This window comes from Pseudophryne corroboree, chromosome 5 (genome assembly GCF_028390025.1).
Source record: "Pseudophryne corroboree isolate aPseCor3 chromosome 5, aPseCor3.hap2, whole genome shotgun sequence".
NCBI classification, from domain to species: Eukaryota; Metazoa; Chordata; class Amphibia; order Anura; family Myobatrachidae; genus Pseudophryne; species Pseudophryne corroboree.
In genome coordinates, this window is record NC_086448.1 from 649723761 (window position 1) to 649744195 (window position 20435).

Sequence of the window (20435 nt, forward strand, 5' to 3'; positions counted from 1 at the left end):
TTTTAGAAACATCAGCGGGCTCCTTTGGGATGCTGTGGCCCTGCTGGCTCAGACACCACTGGACAGGACATCTCACAATAAGAGCCCATAGCCACGACATGAGAGGACACGCAGGGATGTTGTCCAAGCTAAGAAAAGTCCACTTACTCACCCAACACCCAAACTTTGCATCCAAAGAAAAACACACTAACATATTTATTGTCACCAAACCAGATTTTATTTTATAGTGCCACAATTTCTAACACTTAATCAATGTGCACACTACACAATGTGTGTCCTAGCTGACAGAGCAACATGATGTAACAATACATTGCGACACCGTACACACTCCACAATACATTGCACTATATCGTTACATGCCATCATCCGTTAGGAAAGGCCCATCTAACATGCGCATATCAGATGGGGCTCCCCAGGGATCGCCCTTCACGCACGCGCGATCATTGGTACACACACTATGCGATGTGTACGATATATTGTTCAGATCTGCGTCGGAGCGTTATAGTGTACGAAATATTGCTTAGTGTGTACCCAGCTTTGCACACAGTTTATATTAACTGGCTAAAATAAAATGAATTTTGTAAAAGAAAGCTAGAAACAAAACTATTTTCACGTGGGCAGCTCCTCTGGGTACAAAATATCTTACCGAATGAGTGGGGGGAAACATCGTAAGCCTTTTCTATACAAGCAATACCATCCTATATAATAACAGGATACAGTCAAATAATGAACACCTATTAAGAAGCATTAACTAATCAAACCAGTCTTAACAAGTTTATAACAACCCACTCAGATCAACCCACAGATCTACTCACAGCTGTTCCAGCTATTACACTGAAAGATTCATCTCTTGAATATTTAAATCAATAGAAATTACAGCAAATTTGCAAACTGGCACGTCGCAGCTGACATACACAAAAGATACAGACATGTTTCAATGAGAGAAGGGGAACACTTCTCTATTTCTAGTGAAAAAGTGATTATTCATTTTGCTAATTGCATTTACAGTCACCTCCTGACAATCCTCCAAGGCTTCCACCATTACCATATTGCTGGAGAGAACAGACAACCAGGAGAGTAGAGAGCTGTCATTGCTGGAAGATAAATCAGTTCAAAGAGATTCAAACTCCCAGTCAGTATGGATGGTGGGAATGAGTCCACTTACAATAAGCTATGTGTAGGAGCTGCATTTACTATTAGTAATGAATGAACAGCTAGAACAGAATAAGCCCTCCACCACAGTCTCACATTTATCATTACTGAAAGACCTCTTGCTACAAGCTAGCAATAGGGGTGCTTGCAGGTGTAAAGAACGTTGTATTAACCTGGACAAGGCAAAAGTAATTGATAAACCAGTGATATGTACAAGGTGATAAAGGCACCAGCCAATCAGCTCCAATATGTAAATTAACAGTTAGGATCTGATTGGCTAGTGCCTTTATCACCTTGCACATATCACTGGTTTATCACTTCTTTATGCCTTCTCCAGGTTAATACATCTGCCCCATTAGAGTTTGAATTTCCATTTAGCCAACTGAAACACCAATAATTTAGCAGCCAGCAATATTTTTCCACCTTGCTAGATGCAAAATTGTAAAGGCTTTGAACAGTTTTTGACATTCATGATTGGATAGCCAAACAGAATGTTGTACAGGAAGATTAATTTGCATTCACTGGCCTTTGTACATTTGTAAAATATGTGACTTCAGTTAATGGACCATAATCAATACAAATAAAATATTTTATAATGCATATTTAAGGGGGAAAAAGGAAGCATACTTATCGGTGTCAGGTTTAAGCATACAATCCCCCGGCCACAGAGATCAAACTTTGAAGAATTGAGGGAGCCTGGAGTCAAAAAGGGCATACAGGCCGAATCAATATTGTGAGGGGAAAAAAAATAAGATTTTACTTACCGATAAATCTATTTCTCGTAGTCCGTAGTGGATGCTGGGACTCCGTAAGGACCATGGGGAATAGCGGCTCCGCAGGAGACAGGGCACAAAATAAAAGCTTAAGGATCAGGTAGTGTGCACTGGCTCCTCCCCCTATGACCCTCCTCCAAGCCTCAGTTAGGATACTGTGCCCGGACGAGCGTACATAATAAGGAAGGATATTGAATCCCGGGTAAGACTCATACCAGCCACACCAATCACACCGTACAACTTGTGATCTGAACCCAGTTAACAGTATGATAAACGCAAAGGAGCCTCTGAAAAGATGGCTCACAACAATAATAACCCGAATCCTTGTAACAATAACTATATACAAGTATTGCAGACAATCCGCACTAGGGATGGGCGCCCAGCATCCACTACGGACTACGAGAAATAGATTTATCGGTAAGTAAAATCTTATTTTCTCTGACGTCCTAGTGGATGCTGGGACTCCGTAAGGACCATGGGGATTATACCAAAGCTCCCAAACGGGCGGGAGAGTGCGGATGACTCTGCAGCACCGAATGAGAGAACTCCAGGTCCTCCTCAGCCAGGGTATCAAATTTGTAGAATTTAGCAAACGTGTTTGCCCCTGACCAAGTAGCTGCTCGGCAAAGTTGTAAAGCCGAGACCCCTCGGGCAGCCGCCCAAGATGAGCCCACTTTCCTTGTGGAATGGGCTTTTACTGATTTTGGCTGTGGCAATCCTGCCACAGAATGTGCAAGCTGAATTGTACTACAAATCCAACGAGCAATCGTCTGCTTAGAAGCAGGAGCACCCAGCTTGTTGGGTGCATACAGGATAAACAGCGAGTCAGATTTTCTGACTCCAGCCGTCCTGGAAACATATATTTTCAAGGCCCTGACAACGTCAAGCAACTTAGAGTCCTCTAAGTCCCTGGTAGCCGCAGGTACCACAATAGGTTGGTTCATGTGAAATGCAGAAACCACCTTAGGTAGAAATTGAGGACGAGTCCTCAATTCCGCCCTGTCAGAATGAAAAATTAAGTAAGGGCTTTTATATGATAAAGCCGCCAATTCTGACACACGCCTGGCTGAAGCCAAGGCTAACAGCATCGACACCTTCCATGTGAGATATTTTAAGTCCACAGTGGAAAGTGGTTCAAACCAATGTGACTTTAGAAAACTCAACACCACATTGAGATCCCAAGGTGCCACTGGAGGCACAAAAGGAGGCTGTATGTGCAGCACCCCTTTTACAAATGTCTGAACTTCAGGTACTGAAGCCAGTTCTTTCTGGAAGAAAATCGACAGGGCCGAAATTTGAACCTTAATGGACCCTAATTTTAGGCCCATAGACAGTCCTGTTTGCAGGAAATGAAGGAAACGACCCAGTTGAAATTCCTCTGTAGGGGCCTTCTTGGCCTCACACCACGCAACATATTTACGCCAAATGCGGTGATAATGTTTTGCGGTTACGTCCTTCCTGGCTTTGACCAGAGTAGGGATGACTTCTTCTGGAATGCCTTTTTCCCTCAGGATCCGGCGTTCAACCGCCATGCCGTCAAACGCAGCCGCGGTAAGTCCTGGAACAGACAAGGCCCCTGCAGTAGCAGGTCCTTTCTTAGAGGTAGAGGCCACGGTTCGTCCGTGAGCATCTCTTGAAGTTCCGGGTACCAAGTCCGTCTTGGCCAATCCGGAACCACGAGTATAGTTCTTACTCCTCTCCTTCTTATGATTCTCAGTACTTTTGGTATGAGAGGCAGAGGAGGGAACACATACACTGACTGGTACACCCACGGCGTTACCAGAGCGTCCACTGCTATTGCCTGAGGGTCCCTTGACCTGGCGCAATATCTGTCCAGTTTTTTGTTTAGACGTGACGCCATCATGTCCACCTTTGGTTTTTCCCAACGGTTTACAATCAGGTGGAAGACTTCTGGGTGAAGTCCCCACTCTCCCGGGTGAAGGTCGTGTCTGCTGAGGAAGTCTGCTTCCCAGTTGTCCACTCCCGGAATGAATACTGCTGACAGTGCTATCACATGATTTTCCGCCCAGCGAAGAATCCTTGCAGCTTCTGCCATTGCCCTCCTGCTTCTCGTGCCGCCCTGTCTGTTTACGTGGGCGACTGACGTGATGTTGTCCGATTGGATCAACACCGCCTGACCCTGAAGCAGAGGTTTTGCTTGACTTAGGGCATTGTAAATGGCCCTTAGTTCCAGAATGTTTATATGAAGAGACGTTTCCAAGCTTGACCACAGGCCCTGGAAATTCCTTCCCTGTGTGACTGCTCCCCAGCCTCTCAGGCTGGCATCCGTGGTTACCAGGATCCAATCCTGAATGCCAAATCTGCGGCCCTCTAGTAGATGAGCACTCTGCAGCCACCACAGGAGAGACACCCTTGTCCTTGGCGACAGGGTTATCCGCTGATGCATCTGCAGATGCGATCCGGACCATTTGTCCAGTAGATCCCACTGAAACGTTCTTGCATGGAATCTTCCGAATGGAATCGCTTCGTAAGAAGCCACCATTTTCCCCAGGACCCTCGTGCACTGATGCACTGAGACCTGTCCTGGTTTTAGGAGGTTCCTGACTAGCTCGGATAACTCCCTGGCCTTCTCCTCCGGGAGAAACACCTTCTTCTGGACTGTGTCCAGAATCATTCCTAGGAACAGTAGACGTGTCGTTGGAATCAGCTGCGATTTTGGAATATTTAGAATCCACCCGTGCTGACGTAACACTACCTGAGATAGTGCTACTCCGACTTCTAACTGTTCCCTGGATCTTGCCCTTATCAGGAGATCGTCCAAGTAAGGGATAATTAAAATGCCTTTTCTTCGTAGAAGAATCATCATTTCGGCCATTACCTTGGTAAAGATCCGAGGTGCCGTGGACAATCCAAACGGCAGCGTCTGAAACTGATAATGACAGTTTTGTACTACAAACCTGAGGTACCCTTGGTGAGAAGGGTATATCGGGACGTGGAGATAAGCATCTTTGATGTCCAGAGACACCATATAGTCCCCTTCTTCCAGGTTTGCTATCACTGCTCTGAGTGACTCCATCTTGAATTTGAACCTTTTTATGTAAGTGTTCAAGGATTTCAGATTTAAAATTGGTCTCACCGAGCCGTCCGGCTTCGGTACCACAAACAGCGTGGAATAATACCCCTTTCCTTGTTGCAGGAGGGGTACCTTGATTATCACCTGCTGGGAATACAGCTTGTGAATGGCTTCCAAAACTGCCTCCCTGTCGGAGGGAGACTTTGGTAAAGCAGACTTCAGGAAACGACGAGGGGGAAACGCCTCGAATTCCAGTTTGTACCCCTGCGATACTACCTGTAGAATCCAGGGATCCACTTGCGAGTGAGCCCACTGCGCGTTGAAATTCTTGAGACGGGCCCCCACCATATCTGAGTCTGCTTGTAAAGCCCCAGCGTCATGCTGAAGACTTGGCAGAAGCAGGGGAGGGCTTCTGCTCCTGTGAAGCGGCTGCATGGTGCAGTCTTTTTCCTCTTCCTCTGCCCCGGGGCAGAAAAGAGTGGCCTTTTGCTCGCTTGTACTTATGGGAACGAAAGGACTGAGTTTGAAAAGACGGTGTCTTTTTCTGCTGATGTGGAGTGACCTGGGGTAAAAAGGTGGATTTTCCAGCCGTTGCCGTGGCCACCAGGTCCGATAGACCAGCCCCAAATAACTCCTCCCCTTTATACGGCAATACTTCCATGTGCCGTTTGGAATCCGCATCCCCTGACCACTGTCGCGTCCATAACGCTCTTCTGGCAGAGATGGACATAGCACTTACTCTTGATGCCAGGGTGCAAATATCCCTCTGTGCATCACGCATATATAGTAATGCATCCTTTAAATGTTCTATAGTTAACAAAATATTGTCCCTATCCAGGGTATCAATATTCTCGGTCAGGGAATCCGACCATGCGACTCCAGCACTGCACATCCAGGCTGAGGCGATTGCTGGTCGCAGTATAACACCAGTATGTGTGTATATACTTTTTAGGATATTTTCCAGCCTTCTATCAGCTGGTTCTTTTAGGGTAGCCGTATCAGGAGACGGTAACGCTACTTGTTTTGATAAACGTGTGAGCGCCTTATCTACCCTAGGGGGTGTTTCCCAACGCGCCCTAACCTCTGGCGGGAAAGGATATAATGCTAATAATTTTTTAGAAATTAGCTGTTTTTTATCGGGGGAAACCCACGCTTTTTCACACACCTCATTTATTTCCTCTGACTCAGGAAAAAATATTGGTAGTTTTTTCTCACCCCACATAATACCCTTCTTTGTGGTACTTGTAGTGTCAGAAAGGTTCAATGCCTCTTTCATTGCCGTGATCATGTAACGTGTGGCCCTACTGGACATTACGTTTGTCTCGTCACCGTCGACACTAGACTCAGTATCTGTGTCAGGGTCTGTGTCGACCCACTGAGGTAACGGGCGTTTTAGCGCCCCTGACGGTGTCTGAGACGCCTGGACAGGCACTAATTGATTTGCCGGCTGTCTCATGTCGTCAACAGTTTTTTGCAAATTGCTGACATTATCACTTAATTGTTTAAATACAATCATCCAGTCAGGTGTCGACTCCCTAGGGGGTGACATCACCAACACAGGCAACTGCTCCGCCTCCACATAATTTTCCTCCTCATACATGTCGACACACGCGTACCGACACACAGCACACACACCGGGAATGCTCTGATAGAGGACAGGACCCCACTTAGCCCTTTGGAGAGACAGAGGGAGAGTCTGCCAGCACACACCCAGCGCTATATATATATATATATACACAGGGATAACCTTATATAAGTGTTATTCCCTTATAGCTGCTGTTATTATCGTTATTTGCTGCCAAAAATGCCCCCCCTTCTCTTTTTTACCCTGATTCTGAAGCAGGACTGCAGGGGAGAGTCAGGGAGCCGTCCTTCCAGCGGAGCTGTGAGGGAAAATGGCGCTTGTGTGCTGAGGAGATAGGCTCCGCCCCTTCACGACGTCCTTATCTCCCGCTTTTTTGTGTAAAATGGCAGGGGATTAAAATACATCCATATAGCCCAGGAGCTATATGTGATGTATTCTGTTTTGCCACCTAAGGTATTCTGTTATATTGCGTCTCAGGGCGCTCCCCCCCCAGCGCCCTGCACCCTCAGTGACCGGAGTGTGAAGTGTGCTGAGAGCAATGGCGCACAGCTGCGGTGCTGTGCGCTACCTTAGTCTGAAGACAGGATGTCTTCTGCCGCCGATTTCACCGGACCTCTTCGTCTCTTCTGGCTCTGTAAGGGGGACGGCGGCGCGGCTCCGGTGACCCATCCAGGCTGAACCTGTGATCGTCCCTCTGGAGCTAGTGTCCAGTAGCCTAAGAAACCCGATCCACTCTGCACTCAGGTGAGTCCGTTTCTTCTCCCCTTAGTCCCACGATGCAGTGAGCCTGTTGCCAGCAGGACTCACTGAAAATAAAAAAAAACCTAACTAAACTTTTATTCTAAGCAGCTCAGGAGAGCCACCTAGATTGCACCCTTCTCGGCCGGGCACAAAAATCTAACTGAGGCTTGGAGGAGGGTCATAGGGGGAGGAGCCAGTGCACACCACCTGATCCTTAAGCTTTTATTTTGTGCCCTGTCTCCTGCGGAGCCGCTATTCCCCATGGTCCTTACGGAGTCCCAGCATCCACTAGGACGTCAGAGAAAAGCAATTTGCATTTTGGAATAACCATGTTGCACTGCAGTGGGGCAGTTGGGAAGGGATGTGTCCTAGCTTGATTCTATAGTTCAGTGTAAAAAAAAAAAAAGCTGGCCAAAATTAGTATGTTGCATGAATATACAGTCAGTGCTCTCCCTGCATACTAAACAATGAATGAATTTGCACCCCTTGTATGGTAAAAAATGCTTTGTTCCAAGGGCAAAGTGCTCCCTGTTTGCTCGTGTTTTATTAGCTCTCAACTCTGAATCAGGTCCAGTGTACAGAAAAACGCAGAAAAGAGAGGGAGGAGGAGATCCTTAAGTAACCAACCACAGGTCATGTTTTCAGGATTTCTATCTGTGTAGGATACTGACCCAGATTAACTCACATGTGCATGATTTAAGAAATCCTAAAAACATTGCCAGTGTGAGTATTTGAGGACTAGAATTGAAAGCTACTGAGCTACAGTGGAAAAAGGCATTACAAATCAACACAGAATCCTATATAATAAAAGACTAACACTGTTCCTCACCTCTATAGGGGGAATTCAAGTGTATTGCAAGCCGGCGGCTATTAGATGGTGCCTGACAGAGCAATTCAAGTGTTGCTCCGGTTTAGGCGCTGACTTTACTGTTATGTTGTTCCATCATTTTGACGGGCCGGTAACTAGTACTAAAATAAAATCCATCATTTGTTTATTTTGCTTAAATTAAATGAAGAAATTTCCCCCATACATTAAAATTGAAGCCCTGGATAATTTGTGACCAATGTGTTCAATCCCAGGACAAACACACAGCATGCAACTAAAAACCAATGGGGCTCATACAGAGGTACAGCACCATTACTCTCTTCAGTTTCGATAGACACTTGTGGGCAACACAATTTTGAAAGATGTCACATCATGCAACATCATGTGTTTACCTACAAGTTGCCTATGGGAGTGCATGGAAAAATCACATCCCCCATAGCTATATACAAAGAGAGATTTTTGACTAATGTGGTTCTTCAGTTTATAAAATACATATCAGTAATGCCAATCGCAGCAGCTGGGGAGAAGCTGGCTGCAGGAACGTGCACTTATTGACTGCACCCACATGCTTTAAGTAACTTTACCAGTGCTTATGCTGACCACACATGGGCTGGCTCTGCTGCTCACAAAGGTTGAGCAGTTAGATCACTTGCAGCAGCACTGGTGCAGTCAATATGGTTGAAAGATGAGCACACACAATAAGGTCAATAGTAATGTGATCTGCAGGGGATCCGGTCTGGAGATAGACACTGGCTAGGTCGACAATGTTTAGGTCGACAATGTTTAGGTCGACCACTATAGGTCGATAGTCACTAGGTCAACAGGGTTGGAAGGTCGACAGGGTTTCTAGGTCGGCATGTGCTAGGTCGACAGGTCAAAAGGTCGACATAACTTTCAAAATTTTTCTTCTTTTTTTGAACTTTCATTCTTAACGATCCACGTGGCTACAATTGGAACGGTAGCGGAGCGGGGCACCTTGCCTGAAGCATGGCGAGCGAAGCAAGCCATGCGAGGGGCCACGGTGCACTAATTGGGGTTCCCGGGCACTCTACGAAGAAAACGACACCAAAAATAAAATAAAAATCATGTCGACCTTTTGACCTAGCACATGTCGACCTAGAAACCCTGTCAACCTATAGTGGTCGACCTAAACATTGTCGATCTAATGATCTACAGACCATCTATAGCATCTGATCAGTTTATAAACCAATATCACAACCATTTTCTATCCACACTGACTGCCTGATAGCTGCACACCACAGTGTGAACGGTTAACTTGTATTCACATGAATATAATGGACCAGACCATAAATTGCTGCATCACCTGCATCGCTAGGTGTAAGGGCTCTTTCAGGTAGAAAACAAATATTGACATTTTGAAGTTATACCTCCATAGTGCACAGGAATCTCAATCTTCGGGCCTATGACATAATGTCCCTCTTCCAAACTGTGAGCGGTGATTGTGGTCCACTGCCGACATGAGTGTATCAGGAGATAGTCATTCTCCCGCAGTTCTTCAATGTTCTCCCCTAAAAATATGAAACACAGCTCATTTATAAACATGCAAAACTGTACCAGACAGACGGTATCCTAACTTTGAAAGGCAATTCACAGCAATGGCAGTTACACCAAATTCTTGGTCATACAGGATAAATCAATATTTAAAAGGATAACTTACATATTTTCAGCTATGTTATGTTGTCAGCTTGAGTCAAATATACACAAACGTATTAATTCACAAACATTATGCATACAAAAAAAACAAACAAGTGCCGGGATGTAATGGCATCCAAGATCGCTGGAGGTGCGGGATGACAGCTGACCTCTGATGTTTTTTTTAAAGGGGCAATCACTTACAAGGCAAAACCATGGCATTACATCCTATCGTATGACTAGAGCTATGCTGGTACGCTATAATGGATCATCAAAATAAACCGATTTGAGCAACTTTCCATGTTTGTGCATTACTGTTCTGAAAGGCATGCATGGGATCAGTAGTTGGAGGGCATGCTGGTTCTTGTAGTGCCATGTAGAGGCTCTTCGGTTGCCTCCAGGTGAGTTAGCTCTCAATATAGAAATATTTAAATGTATATGCTATTATCATGCATCAAGCAAATGCAGGGCCGATGGCCACGTGGGCCGGTCCAGCGTTCACTGAGACGCGCTGCCGCTCAGTCCGGCGGCAGCGCGTCTCAGCTGTCAGGATTGGAGAGCTGTGAGGGACGGGGGTGAGAGCGCCGGGCGCACGCCAGCACGGCTGTGTCTGGCGCGGCACGTATAGCGGACTTCAAAGCAGCCGCCGGTTCGTGAGCCAATCAAAGCTCGCGGACCGGCAGCCAATCAGAAGCCGCCGGTCCGCGAGCTCTGATTGGCTCACGAACCGGCGGCTGGTTTGAACGCTATACGCTGCCGCGCCAGACACAGCCGCGCTGGCGGGCGCCCGGCACTCTCACCCCCGTCTCTCACAGCCCGGAGGAGGAGTGCAGCAGCGGTAAGCAGCTGCAGCACTGGCTGCTGTGGGGGCAATTGTATACCTGGCACTGTGGGGGCAATTGGCTGGCACTGTGGGGCATTTGTATACCTGGCACTGTGGGGGCAATTGTTTACCTGGCACTGTGGGGGCATCTGTATACATGGCACTGTGGGGGCATCTGTATACCTGGCACTGTGGGGGCATCTGTATACCTGGCACTGTGGGGGCATTTGTGGAACTGGCACTGTGGGGGCATTTGTATACCTGGCACTGTGGGGGCAATTGTTTACCTGGCACTGTGGGGGCAATTGTTTACCTGACACTGTGGGGGCATCTGTATACCTGGCACTGTGGGGGCATCTGTATACCTGGCACTGTGGGGGCATCTGTATACCTGGCACTGTGGGGGCATTTGTATACCTGGCACTGTGGGGGCATTTGTATACCTGGCACTGTGGGGGCATTTGTATACCTGGCACTGCACTATCGGGGGCATATAATGTAAATTTCGGCTCATACCGGGTGCTGTAATGTGAATTTTGGCTCATACTGTGTGGTATAATGTGAAAGGGGCAGCAATACTAGATAGTATAAGGGGTCCTACTATTGTGGTGCATAATGCGTATAAGGGGTGTATGGTGTGGTAAACTACACTGAAGGTCACGCCCCCTTTGAGTGGCCACGCCCCCTTTTCCGGAGCGCGCGCGCCTAATTACAAACCTCACATTTCCATACCCCCACTTTAAAATTTCCACTTCAACCACTGGTTGTGTATATTTTAATAGAGAATGATGTACGCCTGTATGTTGTTAGAATATTAATTATATTTGTAAGAACATAGACTAATAAGTGGGAGGAGTCAGGAATAGTAAGGGGAGGAGTCACAGAGGTGGGCCTGTGTGCTTCAAAAATGCCAGGGCCTATTTTTAGTCCCAGTCCGGCCCTGAGCAAATGTATGTGCTTAAGTGGGTATTACTATCATGAAGTTTGGACCACCATATCAGTTATATGTAACTGAGATCTCTGCATTTCTATTATCATACAGAATGTAAATCTCATATACTGGTCCATTATGTGCGGAATTCTGTGTTGTGTTGTGTTGTATTGTCTAAATTTCAAATAGTAAAAATCAGCAAACAAAAAAAAAAAAATCAGCAAAAGCTGGCGTTACCCTATAAAAGCATATGGGCTTCTCTTCATATCGGACGCTGTCAGAGGGATGCTGTCCCTCCCACCATGCTCCGTGGCTGCTGCGCATACACAGATGGACTCCCAGGCCATAAACCCAGAAGTCCAGGGATGGGAGCACATTGCGAAGGACAGCTCTCATCAGAAGAACTGTCCTTTGCAATACCAATTTGATACGTTAGTGCATATGCGATTGGTATCAGTGCGATTATCGGAGATGTGTGGCAGGATGTACACCGCAAAGTTAGTACAGGTTGAGTATCCCTTATACAAAACGCTTGGGACCAGAGGTATTTTGGATATCGTATTTTTCCGTATTTTGGAATAATTGCATACCATAATGAGATATCATGGTGATGGGACCCAAGTCTAAGCACAGAATGCATTTATGTTACATATACACCTTATACACACAGCCTGATTCAATTTAGCCAATATTTTTAATAACTTTGTGCATTAAACAAAGTGTGTGTACATTCACACAATTCATTTATGTTTTATATACACCTTATACACACAGCCTGAAGGTCATTTAATACAATATTTTTAATAACTTTGTGTATTAAACAAAGTTTGTGTACATTGAGCCACAGAAAACAAAGATTTCACTATCTCACTCTCACTCAAAAAAGTCCGTATTTCGGAATATTCCGTATTTCGGAATATTTGGATATGGGATACTCAACCTGTACATCCTACCCAGAATGCTCTGATGTGCTCAGCTAAACCTACTGGGTCCTCTTTTGTGGCGGCCCAATTGTTTACATATTTTGTCAGATAAATGTAGAGATCTGCAATTACATATTTGTAGAAAACGTTCTTCAATGAAAAAAGGAGACAATACACAGTTTTGGAGCACAATATAAACTTAGTAACATTTCTCTTGCACCAGCATACTCCACATTACAACTGTGAACTTACATAGTAATAAAATAAGACTAGGCATTAAGCAAAGTTTACAACCTATAGGCCACATAGCCATTAAGGACTGAACTGCGCTCTGTATCACGTTACATGCAGCCACAAAGCATTATCACGTGAGAACCGTCATCGCTGTGCCTGCCCCTCTAACACCACCAGTCCACAATTAGTGTGTCTGCCTGGGCTATGGTAGGCAATGTGCCAAAAACTCTCATGCACCATGCCCTGTGGCTGCAAGCAGAAGAATCACAGAGATTCCCTAACCTGGCCGTGGCATAAAGCATACATTAAACAGTAGAGCCACTTACTTCTATTATGTATAGTAGAATATGTAATTATGTAATTAAAGTAATTATGTTAAACAACAACAGAGTAAAATATTTAGAAGTACTTTGATGCATGAGCTCCCAGAAAAGGATTACGTATTAAGAAACACTGGACATAATGCTTCACTTATGAACCCAACCAGAGGCCAAAAGCCTATGTGTACTCATTTATTAACTACAGTTCTTTACTGTTCAATTTGCAAACACACAAAATATGCCAGGGGGCTTGGATTAGCAGCCAGGCAGCACGTCTGCCGAGCTCGTGCTATAATCTTTAATTAGAAATAGGTACAGGATAACCATGCATACTGTACTTTCAACAACCAAGTGCAGGAAAGTATTGTACCAGAATAGAAATAACAAACAGATAAGTGGAGACTACATAAGTGCTGCAGGGCAACTGGTTCTCCTACATGACAACGATCTATCTGAAGTCTGGTGATACAAGCTTCATGCAGGAGTGTTACAATAAATCAGCAATGACAGATCTTTCAGTGTCTAGGAGAAAAAGATGCCGGTACCCAACAACCTTGAGTGTCATCCATTGCATCCCTCTTGGTGAATGCATTTTACACTTGCGTTTTAAAGGGGCCACTGCAGATGACTCCGCATCAGCCCCAAACGATCATCTATGTGAATCAATGTTACGGTATGAGGGCAAAGAGCGTTAATACTTTGCATTCAGAATACTGTACATAATTTAAAAAAAAGACTGCACTATTTAAAGAACATTAATGGACCTTGCATCTCTGTAAATCTGGTGTAAAAAGCAAGAATGATCACTGTGAAATTTGTTACACTGTGTCAGGTAACACGAGCCATGCAGCCAAGATGGCCACCACTACATAAACTTGCAGCTGAAACGCCAGCAAGGGGAAATGCGGATGCCGTGTGTCTAATGTGGACTGGATAAATAACTTATACATACTGTGTTTAAGTATGTGGTACTTTAAGTTATATTTCAGTGCTGCACAGCAAAGGACATTTTCGCTCTGGCACTGTGTGCACCTGTAGACATGTATTTTAGTGCATTTTATTTATAAATCTGTCATTTGCGGATAGACTGGTTTTGGGACATTCTGACATAGGAAGTGACATGCCAATGACTTTATCCTGGGATCAGCAAAGGCTTAATGTTAATGGAAAAGGCACTTTCTTTGAAATGAACAATGTGTGCCTTAGTAAAATTTAGTTAGTAGCAGACAGGCGATTGGGGGGGGGGGGGGGGGGGGGAGTTTGATATTTTAGTCATTAGAATAGAGCAGGGGTTCTCATAGTGTTTGGCGCAACTTACTGCTTACTGTGTCCCGCACAGGTGGGCCCAAAGCTAGTAGGTCTTTAAAGTCCAGCCAATCAGCAGAGCTAGGGATGGAGAGACTGATTTCCCGCTCTACCCCCTGGCTCCACTGACAGGACACAAGCATCTGGGGTGGAGAGAGTGATTTCACGCTCTCACCCCACTCTACTGACTGCATAAGAAGCAGCTGCCAACCTGGTGTCACATAGAGACCGCAAGCATCCACCACCCCCAGGCTTCCATTAGGTCAGAGCGGAGCTGCACTGAGTAGGCAAACTGTCGCTGCAAACTCACTAGTCATATAGGTGGGTGAGGAGGTTTGTGTGTCAAATCAAACCCCATTGGGAGTGTGGACTTTGTGTTGGTATGGTGGGTGAGGGTGTTTATGGTGTACTATTGGGTTTTTGGCCAGCTCCTGGGTTGGAAGTTATCATGTATGTGGATTTCACTCTTCGGTGCGTCATCACAAAAAAAAAAAAAAAAAAGTTTGTGAACCACAGGCACAGAGGAAGCACAGTGTGCTAGCTATATTACTTTTAAGGCAATGGATGATGTCGTTTTGTGTGTACCACAGGGGAGGAAGAGCGGGGTAATCATCTATCCTCAGTATTCAAAAGATCAACACAAATGCCATATTGAGGTTAATTGGGTTGAACTTTAAGGAGGGAACTCAATTAGCCGCAAAAATCTCTTTTAACATTAAAAAGTGGCTATTATCGCTAAATATTCAATTGTCCGTGAAAAATTACACGCAATATTTCACCATAGGTTTAACAAGGTGCTAGTGCTATTACCCCCCACCCCCATTGCCGAAACCCTAACAGTTACCCAGATACTTCAGGATGTCATTGTCGGTGTTCCAGCGGCAGTCATATCCCATCCATTGGGATGCTAAACGCATCCCCTTGAGCCCAGTGTCTCAAGGCAAGAGGGCAGGGAGGTAAAAGCTGAAATCAACCAGGAGGTATTGCAGCAACATGATTACACATAGTCAGTAGCAAGTGGTTCCAGGCGCCGGTGGTAGACCGGGAGAAGCAGTTCCAGGTGCAGTTTAGGAGCATTTTGGAACAAATTACACCAGAGGTAGAGCCTGGTAGTGGCAAGGAGATACCAGCCCATGACACGGTGGAAGTAGTCAGTGAAAGGAAATCCATAGGAGTTTTGAAGCAATCTCGCAAATCTTGTTCGCCCAGTTGAGAAAGATAATAAAGTCACAGATATCCTCAGCATACCTTATCCACTTGGAGGATTGACCACAGAGTATTGATTTGTATTTTAACTTATTTGCATATATTATTGTCAATGAACATTACATTATTTTTTTTTCATATTTTTTAAACGTCCTATTAATTTTTTTTTTGCTTTCATTTGCTGGGTGACATCCAAATCAATATTACTGTAGTTACTGAATATACTAGTTTTTTCGCAGTTTCCTATCCTCCCTGTTTGACTCACTTCTCTCTCTCATTCCCTGAACAAGCCACTTCTCCATAATAATAATAATAATAATAATAATAATAATAATAATTTTATGTATATAGTGCTCTTTCTCCGACAGGACTCAAAGTGCTTCCATACAATGCCTCCCTTACTTCTGCTCTTGACTCTGTTGCTCCGGCGACTAGTATTCACCCTTGCAGATCAACATCTCAACCTTGGCATTCCAAACTCACCAGATAGCAGCAAAAATGTTCACGTACCGCCAAGTGACAGTTGAGGAAATTATGCTCTAAGGCGGACTTCCTGCATTTCACAGTTATGCTCTCATCCCACTGTGCCGCCCTTTTCCTCTCTAAAAAGTAATATTTTAAGAAACTCATCTCCACCCTCAGCATCTCTTTGCTACTGTCAACTGCCTCCTCGGCCCACCACCAACTCAACTACCCTCCTCACTCTCTGCCCTTGACTTTGCCACCCACTGTACATCCAAAATAGACTCCAAATGTCTGGACATTACATCCCAGTAGATCCTCAACAACCTGCCACCTCCTTTCCCTCTCCTTCTCATCAGGCACTTTCCCCTCTGCATTCAAGCATGTCTTGTCTCCCCTATTCTTAGAAAAAACTACTCTCGATCCTAACACTCTCTCCAACTACTGACCCATCTCTCTCTTCCTTCTTGCCCCCAAACTCCTTGGGGTCAATTTAATTCAGTGAGAGTTTATCTTCAAATTCCTGACTTTACAAACTCCCGTGCATCACGGGAATTTGATTTTCAGGAATGTTTTTTTTAGTCGGCAATTCAATTCAGAGAGGGATATTGTAATTAGTCTGACTTAAATATGATTGTCAGGAATTTGCAAACTCCCGGGAATTCGCAAACTCCCGGGAATTCAATTGTCAGGAATGTGGGTTTTTTTCTGTTTTTTTTTAGTCTGCAATTCACTCCAGGGAGGGATATTGTATTTAGTCTGACTTAAATATGCAAGTCGGGGGAAGGGACAGGGAGGAGACTTATTTTCCATCCTTTTACTCCCAGGAATGCAATGTTAAGGCAAGACTTTGGAGTAGAAGCCACAACCATTTTGGTACTGACATGAAAGGAATGGTAGCAGCAGCGGGAAGCAGTATATTGTTCTGTGGAAGTGTGGAAAAACATCAATCATCGCTTTATATTGTGACTTAATTGTCGTTGGCACCAGTAGGGTAAGCTTGCTGGCACTGTGACAGCCAAAGGCAGGGAATCTCTAATAATCACACATAACTGGGATTGGTTTAGGGCGGCTTGCTTGGCATCATCAATATGGAAGTGTAATGGTTGAAGATCTTGGGCAATCGACTTTAGCCATGTTTTCTTTAGTGTATCACTTACTATTTTCCATTCCTCCGGGCATGTGTTAGAATATTTAGGCACTGGTATGGTATTCTTTTAGGCTCCATTCTGCAGACATTTCCGAACCACTTTAAACGCTGTCTTTTAATATAGGATTCAACTGTGGGTTGGTCTTTGCATAGTTTTTGAATGTTTTAATTTCTCCGGTCCATTCGTTTTTCTTGAAGTATATTTCATAAGCACCTCATTTGTTAACATTCCAGCTTTGTTAAGTCGTTTTTAAGTATTGCCATTATTCTGACCCATAAAGTAAATTTGTTCTAACTGATATGTTGAATACCCTAATTTTTGTGGCAATGGTAATGTCCTTTTGGACCCAGAGGCTTCTTTTCAGAGTTGCAAAGGCAGCTGTGGCACAACATAGGCGTCTCGTGATGTCACTTCTAGCGGCTATCTGTTGACCGTTGATAGTTGAACCCAGGTATTTAAAGGTATCCACTTGTTCGGCGGTAGTATGCAGGGGAGGGTGTGTACAGTGAGAGGTAGTGTAGTAGTGTAGTGTGTGCATTGAGAGGGTGCAGGGTAGCTGCAGTAGTGTTTGTGGGGAGGTGTATGCAGGGTAATAGGTAGTGTACGGTGTGTGGGGAAGGGAGTGTTGGCGGGATGTATTCATGTGACCGGCGGTCAGGAGATGGACAATCACATGACCTTCCCCTACATCCCGCACCCTCACTATCCCGACGGTCGGCATGCCGACCAACATGGTCTATTCCCATTCGTGGGTGTCCACGACACCCATAGAGTGGGAATAGAAGCTGTGGCGAGCGCAGGGCACCACCGAGCCCTCAGCGCGGCGAGCGCAGAGCCGGGATTCCGCTACCGGTATGCTTACCATCGGTCAGCCATTCCACACCCAAGTGCTGGTTGAGAGGTAGGCATGCACAGGTCTAATGTGGATATTTCACTATGCAAATGGGTATGTACCCAACTCCAAATTACTTCCAAAGTTACAAAAATACTGACCTGCAGTACATTTGTCCAAGCACATGTGTTTTCCCTTTTCACTTTGGGAATTGCCCCTGTGCAAATGTCTTATGTTCTCATATAGTAAATACTCAGGGGTCTCTAAGAGTAGGTTACTAATATGGTAGCATGAACTGCTGATCAACCGATTGTCTGGTCTAGTGTACTAGGTGTGGGGAGTGGGGTGCAGGGTAGTGGCTGTAGTATAGTGTTTGTGGGGATGGGGGTGCAAGATAGTGTGTGCGGGGAGGGGGGTGCAGTGCAGGGTAGTGACGGATTATGCAGGGAAGGGAGCGAAGTAGTGTATTGGGTGAGAGGTAAGGGGGGTACACAGAAAGATCAATGCTTAAATTCTAAGCAATCTGACTAGACTCTCTTTGTGTGTACCCCCACAGCGATAGCAATGCGCGGCCCCGAGCTTCACTATCGCTGGTGCTAGATTGAGCATGCATGCAGGCTCAATCTAGTACATCACTCATTTCGCCGCTGGGTGACATGAGCGACCCCCCTCCTCACTCAGCACACATCTCTGGGGAAATCTCCCAGTGTGTATGGGGCTGTAGTGTACTGTAGGTGGGGCCGGGAGTAGAGATTAGCAGCAGTACTGTAGTGTGTGCAGGGTGAGCGGTGTAGAGTAGCAGCAGTAGTAAAGTGTTTTTTTTATTTTAATTCGTAGTGTAGTGCAGTGGTTTTCCAAACTTTTTTGTATCACCACCTGAGTATCAAAAAAATTTTCACGGCACCGCAAGTCCAAAAGTTTTTTTATTTAAAAATTCTGAAAATAATATTAAATTAAGTAAAATGTTTTTTGAAGGGGTAAATTCAGTTTCAGCACGGATTGAATAGTGCCAGTAGGGGACTTTGCAGCTAATCAATTTAGCGCTCCGTAAATCAGAGAATGCCAGTTCTCGCAACTTAAACCTGCTGTTTTGTAGGGAGAACCAGCATTCTCTGACATAACCTACCCGCTGAAAAAAAATCTATAAAACATTGCGCTAAAAAATAAAGATAAAAATAAAAGTAAAATATATAAATATATATATATATATATATATATATATATATATATATATATATATATATTTATTAAAAGATAAGAAATGGCTGTGAAGTTGTCAGAAATGAGGTCGGGAGACTCTCTATGTATAGTAAAATACCATTTATTTCAAACAGAATAGTCCACAAAGTGGAATAAAATATAAAACATATATATATATATATATATATATATATATAAGCATCAAGTGGTTAATATATGCATAACATTCCAAGGTAAGCAATAACTGTTCTAACCGCTCTATTTGTGTGCTACAATAACATAAAAATAGATAGTTGAGTGTCCTTTTTAGAGACAATGTGCAGCAATTGTTGCAGTTTCCTTTGTATGATCCACATAAGTGTAGCTACTGGCTTTAAATGCTGGCGTCCCGGCTATTGATAGTTCAAAGTGAACTGAAGATTATATTTACCGCCTGTGGCTCCCATATACATATAGAATCGTCCCTCCTTTCCCGGTGGTAAGGCTATCACCGCCCCGGGCGCGGTATAACGTGTGTCCACGAACAGAAGGGAGTCAGGGAATTCACCAGTTCCTCCCGCTGGGATGGTGTTGCCGTCTCCTCTCTCCCGGTGGTGAGGCTATCACCGCCCCGGGTGATGTATTTCGGAGGTCCGTGTGAGCTCACTGCAGGCTCCTGCTGCCAGCGTAACGTAGCGGGATGATGCTCAGCTGACGAGCTGACAGGCGGGTGAGCGGCTAGATCAGCGGCAGTGAGAAAAGGTGCTGTTAGCAGCATTGCGGCAGCGAGGTCTCAGTGGATATTTTCCAAAGCCAGTTAGGTCCAATATGGGTGGATCGGTACACTGGTAATTGCCAATAGCGCGATGTTTTATAGATTTTTTTCATTTTGTTTATGCTAGAGACCCTAACCAAGTCTCAAAACATACGCTGCTATTAATTCTAATTTCCTTTTACATATATATATTTTTATCTTTAGGATTATTTTGAGTATCAGCACCAGGAGAGTGGGATTGGCATACCACTGGGGATTAGATCTCCTTTTTATATCCTAGTATAACTGACCCTCTGCAATGTTGTTTGCGCTGCGCTGCGGCACAAAACACATCGCTGTCCTAGTTGTGTAATCACGTACTATACGATAAGATTTGATCGGCGTCCTCTTAAAACTCCAGTCAGGTGCATGCTGTCCTTCTTCAGATGAAATCCTCTATTGCAGCAAGATGTGTTAGTTGAAACAACCAAGAAGGGAGAGGGACAAACCACTTGCTAAACTAGCCAGTGGGAATATAAATGTGTTGGATT

The 20435-nt window shown here is 44.8% G+C and overlaps 1 protein-coding gene across 3 annotated transcripts in view; it reads right to left on the reverse strand.

The window, feature by feature from the left end:
* The window catches only part of GAREM1 (GRB2 associated regulator of MAPK1 subtype 1), a 269247-nt gene that overhangs the window by 211005 nt on the left and 37807 nt on the right, over nucleotides 1-20435 (reverse strand). For 2 of the 3 annotated variants that reach the window (XM_063923663.1, XM_063923662.1), the window contains exon 2: nucleotides 9500-9640. In XM_063923663.1, coding sequence (XP_063779733.1) covers nucleotides 9500-9640 — 141 coding nt within the window. Of the gene's footprint in view, nucleotides 1-9499; nucleotides 9641-20435 lie in introns of those variants that run through there. The other variant, XM_063923665.1, reaches the window with a different exon arrangement.